The following is an 8,755-nucleotide window of genomic DNA, read 5'->3' on the forward strand; positions in this document are numbered from 1 at the left end:
TTATCTTATCTTATCTTATCTTATCTTATCTTATCTTAAACTTAAAGTGAATCCATTATGAAGACATGGGATCAGGCTCTGGCTTGAATAAGCAATCATGTTGCCCTGTCAGAAAATTCCTGTAAGAAATCAGCATTCAATTGATTGCAGTCTGCAATCTTTTGACATCTAACGGTGAGATTTTATACCTTTAAACAGAGATTCACCTCTACTGGCGGTGCGAAGTGGTAGTTTACGAGGTGCACTGAATACAGCAGAGCGATCTCGTGAACACTGCAGGGGGCGTTAAGGGAGTGTCAGACATTTTCTCGGTTGATATTCTTGTTCGAAGAAGTGAGTCTCCGTTTTTGTGGTCAGTCTTTCACTGTAGTGGACTGTATACTGAGCTCTGGACAAATTGTAGTCCTGTATTCGTCTGACCAACGCGGGAGACGGACGTTTGTGACAGTTGAATGGGACAAAACAGGTACTGACAGCCTTTATAAACGTGCAAGTTAAATTCTCCACAAACGTCGATTAACGACTTTCGCAAAGTTCCTCTCGTCCCCTGTTCAATAATCACTCAGTTTAGTCCACTTTTAAATGATTGGCAATTTTGTGCCTATCTCTGTAGGTTTAACGTGTTTACATATCGCCGTATTAAGGGAAGTATCGTGCATCTGTAGAGGACTGCTCAACCTGTAATCTCACGATTATGTATTTTCTTCGGTTTTGTGGCGGTGTACCTACAAGCTTTAATTTGTATCAAAGTTCACAGGCTGGCAAAATGACTGCTCCTGTCCGTGCCATCGTGGTAGGAGGAGGATGTCGGGGTGAAATCTACTCCCAGTATGCGTCTATTCATCCCGAACGAATGAAGGTTAGGAGAGGCTTGTGTTTCTGAGGGAAACATTTGTCAAAACGTCAGCATGTCTTCGTCTGTCGAAAGGAAATAGCTGAAATCTGAAATTAGTCTCCTAATTATAACCCTTCTATGCTCAAGTCATTGATGCAAGCTGTTCCTACCAATGTCACGTAGTAAGTTGTAATATTTAACGGGGCGTACCTTGATTTATTCACTTTGACCTCCTCAGGTTGTTGCAGTGGCTGATCCACGGAAATTTGCAAGGACCAAACTTCAAAAACAACACAAAATCGTGGAGGAAAACGTATTTGAAGGTGAGAGGAAGAGAGAAAAAGTGTCAAATCCTTATAATTATCTGCCTTGTCCTTACTGAGTCCTCTTTTATCCAGACTGGCAGGCTGTAGTTGAAAGAGACAAGTTTGCAGACGCTGTGTTAATTTGCACCCCAGATCGCCTCCATAAGGTAAACATTGTCTGCAGCAAATATTTATTGGTTTAAATTACTTTGAGATGTTCTTAAATTAATTATTATGGTGATCACATTTATGCTTCCTAGGAACCTGCTGTGGCCTTTGCAAAGAAGGGATACCATGTTCTTCTGGAGAAACCAATGGCAGTGAGTGTTTGTGGATGTTATTGATGAACTGATTTTACAGTAATAATTAATCCCTGATTTGCACCAAAAGTTTTATTGTCTGAAGTTTGGACACACAGTTTGAATTTAGCTTCTTTTTAAAAAAATACTTTTTAACTTGTATTGTTTAGAAAAATGGCCCATTGAACCTCTCTCAGACCATTTATTTTAGCATTGTAAAATCTGAGGCAGTGTTTGAACAACAGTATCAACATCAAGCAAAGATATTTTCTTCTATCTTGAAATTTGTATTTAGAGAAGACAGTTTAAAATATAATGTTAAAAGTAGTCTGTGTTTTCTTTTAATTTTCTTTAATGCGAACTTTATTAGTGTGGGCTCAAATATGGGACTTTACAGGACACCATAAACTGGCTAATACTTAGACATTTTTTATGTATCTGTTCAAAATTACAGATGGCAAGAAAGACCAGTGAAAATTTCAGGCTTATCTTGAATAGTGTTTTAAATATTAAATATCTTCAAACAGGTCTTTAATGTACAAAAAAAAAAACTTCTGAAAGTGGGTCAACAGATTATTTTTTTCAAAGAAAGGACATCTGGAAAAGTATTTGATACATGAAGCTAAATTTTTACAGCAATTGTTCTACGTGTCCAAACTTTAAAGCTTTAAAATCTGCTGATTTGAGCTAGAGTGACCCAACAGTTGTTTGTTTTAGTTGCTTTCACGATTCACTATTCTGAGCAAAAGCTTTAACAAAACAACACACCCTCAGTATTTTACATCAAACTGAAGCACAGCGTCCCTCTTTTAATGTCCCCACATGACTTCAGACAACTGTAGAAGACTGCACGGCGATCGTGGAGGCTTGCATTCAGAGCGGCGTGATGCTGTCCGTGGGTCACGTTCTCCGGTACGATCCAGTCATCCACAAGATAAAGGTGAGCATTTTCTAGTGCACTTTATCCAGCTGTGACAGTTTTCTTCAGCAGGTAGTGGAATCTATTGTGGGTTCAAACACTTAAACTTCATCTGCCTAAAATCTATAGGAACTCTTTCTCATTCAAAACAGCCACACATTTACAGAATCAGCAGGATTGAGGAAAAATAAGCAAACAGAGTACTCTTTTGTGTTTGTGAAAGTGCAAAAAAAAAACCCATCAAAAACAGCATTTTAATCAAGAGTGCTGAGGCTGTTTTGACTTGATTAAGTCAAAACTACAATTTTCTCATACTTGGGAAAGTGGTAAAGAAAATTTACAAAATCTGTATGAGGGTTTTGCTGTTTTTTTTATTTATAAAAATAAATGGTCTTTTACAGAAGCTCATAGACGCTGGAGTCATAGGTGAAGTGATCCATATTCAGCACCTGGAACCGGTGAGCAGGCAGATACGATAGAAACATAATAATAATAATAATAAATTATTATTATTATTACCATTGTTAAATTGAATTTAACAGACACATGTTGATTTTCCTTTTGTTGTTAATATTATATTGCAATATAAGACATAGTTTCATAATTAACATATTCATTAAGAAAATCATAATTTGGAGACATTTGCACATAGTTGTGGCCTGTGGACAAAATTTTGTAGCATTGTATGTTTTTGTTATGTTTTGGGTTTTTTCAGGGTTTTTAAAGTGTTATTCAATGTTAACATTTCTGCAGCATGGTTAAAAACAGAATCGATCTTTCTTCCAGGTTGGGTTTTATCACTTTGCTCACTCGTTTGTTAGAGGGAACTGGAGAAACGAAGCAGAGAGCTCTTTTGCTCTTCTCACTAAATCTTGCCATGACATTGACCTCATACATCACTGGGCTGGAGGGCGCAGGTATATCATTAGACAGTAGTCAGTGATTAAACTCAAGGCTCAATGTTCAAAAGTAAGATTTTCTTTCTCTTTTATTTTGGCCTAAAACAGCTAGAAAACTACATGTTTAGCCCAATTTTGTTGGACTAGAGGTAAATGGGGATGTTTTTTTGTGTAGTTTGATTATTTACTCTGGCAGTTTGTTCTTGGCAGGTGTGTGAAAGTGTCGTCATTTGGATCCGTCAGCCACTTCAATAAAGACAACAAGGTATGTTGTCTGTTCAGTGATTAAATGAAGATAATCAGTAGCCACGATGGGTAGAAATCTCTGTACTAAGCATGAATATAAAATGTGACGTTACTAGTTTTGTGTCAGCCAGCAGGGGCTGCAGATCGCTGCCTTAACTGTTCAGTAGAAAAAGACTGCCCGTACTCAGCATGCAAAATCTACTTGGACAGTGTGAAGAAGGTAAAAATTTCACCAATTTACTTTCATCATTTATGTACTTTTTTTTTTTATTATATACTTCTTATAAATAATTTTTGTGTTTTGTATGTTTGTGTGCTAGGGTCACACTGGCTGGCCAGTATCAGTCATATGCCCCAATTCACTCCCAGACATTGAGTCAGTAACAGAGGCATTGAAGACTGGACCGTATGGCCGCTGTGTCTATGAGTGTGACAATGACGTCTGCAGTAACCAGGTTAGAAAACACTGAAATCTGCAGCACTGACCCTTTCTGACTCAGTTATGCAGTATTAGGTTCCTATCAGGCATCAAAGATGCATTTAGAATATACAGAATATATTGTACTTCTACCTGCACCATTTTCATTATGTGTACTTTCTTTTTTCTTTAATCTCAACAAACGGTTATCTGCATACGAGTTAAAATAACTTAAACACAGTGAAATTTATTATTCATTTATTTATTTTTTAGCACAAGAAGCTTTCTGGTTTCTGCCGTTTTGCAGTTCTATACTGTACCTCTCATATTTAAGCAGGCTTTGTTGCAAGCAGGAAGATGGTGTGTGTGAGACTAAAAGACAGGTTGAATTTGGAGGACTGTAATTACAGAACCATTAGTTGTTGCTGAGATGAGTTTTTGTTTTGTAATTATGTGCATTTGCCCAAAATATTGGACATTGTCCCCATAGCTTAAATCAGCTGACTGACATACGAATTCCCAGACTGCACTTTGTTTATTTATTTATTTGGTCTGTGATTCTTTCCTTTTATCTTATTTAACTTTTCTGATCTCCTGAGCAGGTTGTCAACATGGAGTTTGAAGGGGGTGTGACGGCAGCCTTTTCCATGGTGGCATTCACTGAGGAGATTTGTAAGCGAAAAACAACCATTTACGGCAGCAAGGTAGGACTGTAATTAATGTCTCTGGGAAAGATGAGAATGAGAGACTGAAGAAAATCACATAGAAACACATTAATTAGCAAATGAATGATATAAAAGTAAAAGTGTGAATGCTTACAGATACAGAAGGTAAGAAACATTATATATCACAGCACTGTTAATCCTTATAGACCCTGTAACAGTTCAAACTGTTAGAAGCATGTTATTTACTTCATAGGACAAAGGCACTCTTCTGCATCATAAAGCAGAACCGCAGACCAAAATCACCCATTCCATAATATGTTGAAAAATGGTTTTACAATGATATGTTATTATAATTAGGGATTTCCTGCCTCGTCATACATTCACAGAAATCTGTGTATTTCCATGTTGTTGTTTTTTATGACCATTTGATTTAAAAACTATTATATTTTAGCAATTCCTTATTTGATAAAACTGATTCAGTTGTTTTACAATACTTTCAATTTTGCTTTGGACACCCTCAAAAACAGGACAAAGTTTCAATATTCAGACAAAAACCTTGTTGATAAAACCAGTTCGATGAGCTATCATTCATACTACTGATGTGCGACTGATGAAATGATATCTCCTTGAATCTTTAGTATTTGATAAACATAGAGTTAAGTTTGTTACTAAAATTCAGCTCTTTCCTACATAATGAACTGGGTCTTCTCAGGGCGAGCTCTCATGCAATGGCCACGAGATCCATGTGTTCAACTTCCTGACCCAGAAATCCAGAAAGCACACAGCAGACTACAACACTACCAGGCAGTTCGGTATGAGTGGACACGGTGGAGCAGACTACTGCCTTATGCATGCCTTCATTTCTGCTGTGGCAGTGAGTGCTCATTACACTTTTTTTTTTAATATCTAATTTTAGATAAGATTTGTTGTTGGTGAGTTCTACTTCCACTTGAGATTATCTGTATTTGCTTTTCTTGTACCTGTGATGCAGGACTTAAAAGATGCATGTGTCGTATCTATGTGTATCTGCTCTGTGATGGCTAATTTTTGTTTTCATATATCTTTATATGCATACAGAACAATGATCCATCACTGATACGGTCTGGTCCTGTGGAGACACTGCAGAGTCATTTGCTGGTGTTTGAAGCTGAGCGCTCACGGCTAGAGAGCAGAGTGCTGCACTGTGGGGACATTAAACAGAGCTAAAAAAAAATACCTACAACATTTTTTTTAGCATATTTTGTTATAGCTTCTTAATAAATCAGTGTAGTAATACCTATATTGTTAGTTATTGAACAAAACTATTAAACTTTCTCATTTGTCAATTACTAGATTTATATCCACACACTGACATATATAACAAGGACTTTTTTCTAGTGAAGCAAAGATGTCCTGAGAACGTATGATGATTAATGACAATGACACTCACTTCCTAAAATGATTACATAACTGATTCATGTCAGAAAAAGAAATATTAATTTCAAGGGACTGCCTGGTTTAATAAATGCTAAATAAAATCTGTTTTTAGTCTTGTGTCTTTAGTTTCCACTTTTTTTTTTCTTCCACACACTATCACGCTACAAAACCTGACACTAGTCTTGAGGCAGTAGGACATGGAAAATATGTACTATTTAAAGAAAAAAGTCATCTTGAATTTAATGGCAACTGCACTCAAATTTTGAGACTGTGTGTCACATCCAATCTTCAGCACCTGGACTCTTCTGCTCCAAAGCCATGCTATTGTAAGACATGCTGTTTGCCATCGCTTTGCTGAAATGTGAAACCTCTTCCATAAAAAAGATGTTTGGATGAAAGCCTATGATGCTCTGAAACCTGTAAAAAAAATGTTTGTTTGTTTTTTGGTCCCAATAATTTATTACATTTTGACATCAGGACAAATGGAGTACATGAGACCTCAGTTATTAATGAAAACATGAATTTCACAACTTATCACATCACTTTACAACTGCTCATTGAGGCAAATAGGTAGGGAAATATTGGGTGAATGATCGGGCACAAGCACAGGACTGTGTCAGATCTTTATGTAACAAGAAAGCTTATTTACACAACACCAAGACACTGAAGAAGTCACTTGGATGAGTGATGAAACGTTTCTTCCAATGAAAACGTTACATCCAGATGAACAGAATCAACTTTTGGGGATGCACAACACCAAGTGCAGTAAAAAGTGATATTTTTTTAATTAAAAATTATTTTTTAAATGGAGGCTGTATGATAAAAAAAAGTATTTCTATACTATAAAATTAAAACAAAAAGACATTTTAAAGCGGCACATGGCAGCAGGTTTCTATGTAACAAAATTATGTTGTGATTCCATTGTTGCTATCGTTACCGTTTAAAGTAACATAAGATATATATGAAACATAACAAGCAAAGGTCTTCACCATTTCAATCCAGAGCTTGGAGAGAAATTGACTATCACAGCGGTTGCAAAGCAAGGATTTACTAGCAAGCAGAAATTTGTTGGATTGCAAAACCACTGACCATCGACTGACAGCATGGGAAAAGTAAGTGCATGAATAAATGAATAAGTTCTTCAAGTCATTTGTTTTTGAATCAGGTGTTTAAACTTGAAATTCATATTTGCAAATCTAAAGATTTTACAATTTTTTTACATTCCTGCATTTTTTCTGTGCAGTCCTGTGAAATGAAACCTTTTGAATCACTGTTTTGTTGTAACAAGAGTAATTTTTTATGATTTTTCATTGCTAGTCTCTTGGTTTTTGTTTCTGTATTTCTAGTTCTGTAAGCTCTTTAGCATCTCCTTATTTCCAGTCTTTACGTTTTGTTAATGTGCCTTCCCTCTGTTCACTGTCTTGTCTCTCTGTGCCTTTACTGTGGGACACAAATTTCTTGTTTTCCAGTTTCTTGAGACCTTACTTTTTTTTAGCTTCTAGTTATTATGCTTTATTTTCTGTTACCCCTATTTCAGCTCTCTAGAGCGCAAGCTCGTTTAGTTCATCCCTCTGTGTCCTGCAAGTCCTGCATTTGGCACCTATCTCCTTCCTTCCACACAGCTGTAGCCTTTACACACACAGTTACTGAATTTGACTCATTAAAAATTTTAAAGGTAAACAAAATAATAACCACTGACCAAATTTAAAAAAGCAAAACAAAACAAAACTAATATTAATAATGATAACAAAAAAAGGCATTACAAAACTTAAATCTTCAGATAAAATGAACTGTTTTCATTTTGTTTATATCTATGTAAAAATGAAATATTTCTAATGCTCTGCTTTTTCCTTTAAATGTGGTGTCATATCATGATAAAAAATTACTTGAAATGTGTATTGAAACAGAAAACATAAACCTACAATATATTTTTCACTACAGTTAACATTTTAGTAACAGAACAGTGGTTTCTAGAATATATTTTTCATTTCATTATTGTTTAATCCACAAAACTTCTTTTAGTTCTTTAAGAAAATGTCTTACAGTGAAATAAATACAACTAAATCTCTTTTTTTTTTACACCTTGAATCCTGTCTGGCAGCTTTGGCAATCAGAATTATGATCTCAGTGTCAGTCACTGTTATTTATGCAGCACCAGTGTTTTGATGGGTATTAGTACATCAACACTGAAATGGTTTAACTGTAAATAATAGCAAGAATAAAACAAAGCAGATCACAACAAAACTTGTACCATGACTTCATATATTTGAGTATGTTTGCCCTTTATGTTTACCTGGTTGTTGAATGTCCCTGACAGGCAAAGATGAAGACAAAGTGGCTAGAGGACAGCAGCCCTGAATCCCTCCAACACCCTCCCGAAAAAACATATTGGGCCACATTTGGTGCTCTGCTGGCGAGAAGCTCCAGCCCTCAGCCCTCCACCTCTGGCTTCCAATATAGACGACCGAAGGATGCCAATCAAGAGGTGAGTAGAAAGCATATTCATAAGCTCATAGACAATGTAAATGTTTTGACATCTTCTAAATCCTACAAAAACAAGAACTGAGTGGTGAAAAAATACAAACTGGCATTGTAGACAAGCCAAGAGTTTTGACACACATTACTCCATCTCTAACAGGTAAACACTGCCCAGCCAGTGAGGAGGTCAAGCCCCCAGCCCTCCACCTCTGGTTTACACTTGAACCGTGACTGGAGAGCAAGGAGATCCAGCCCTCAGCCCTCCACCTCTGCCT

General features: G+C 36.4%; 1 protein-coding gene across 1 annotated transcript; it reads left to right on the forward strand.

The window, feature by feature from the left end:
* Positions 1–212: 212 nt before the first annotated feature.
* Positions 213–6,109, forward strand: LOC102192699 (uncharacterized). The gene is made up of 14 exons (XM_005733016.1): positions 213–466; positions 751–859; positions 1,074–1,158; positions 1,234–1,307; positions 1,401–1,460; positions 2,272–2,379; positions 2,760–2,816; positions 3,145–3,275; positions 3,468–3,522; positions 3,631–3,723; positions 3,824–3,958; positions 4,524–4,625; positions 5,299–5,460; positions 5,664–6,109. The coding sequence occupies exons 1-14, from the start codon at positions 453–455 to the stop codon at positions 5,790–5,792; spliced, it is 1,314 nt and encodes a 437-aa protein (XP_005733073.1). The 5' UTR covers positions 213–452; the 3' UTR covers positions 5,793–6,109.
* Positions 6,110–8,755: the final 2,646 nt, after the last annotated feature.

The sequence above is a fragment of the Pundamilia nyererei genome, unplaced genomic scaffold (genome assembly GCF_000239375.1).
Source record: "Pundamilia nyererei isolate P.nyererei 1_Seehausen unplaced genomic scaffold, PunNye1.0 scaffold00049, whole genome shotgun sequence".
In the NCBI taxonomy this organism is placed as follows: Eukaryota; Metazoa; Chordata; class Actinopteri; order Cichliformes; family Cichlidae; genus Pundamilia; species Pundamilia nyererei.

What these genes read in the sequence shown, in the direction of transcription:
- LOC102192699 (XM_005733016.1), top strand. An exon ending in TTCTGGAGAAACCAATGGCA is followed by an intron (nt 1,461 to 2,271) that starts GTGAGTGTTTGT and finishes ACATGACTTCAG; the next exon opens with ACAACTGTAGAAGACTGCAC. An exon ending in CAGTCATCCACAAGATAAAG is followed by an intron (nt 2,380 to 2,759) that starts GTGAGCATTTTC and finishes GGTCTTTTACAG; the next exon opens with AAGCTCATAGACGCTGGAGT.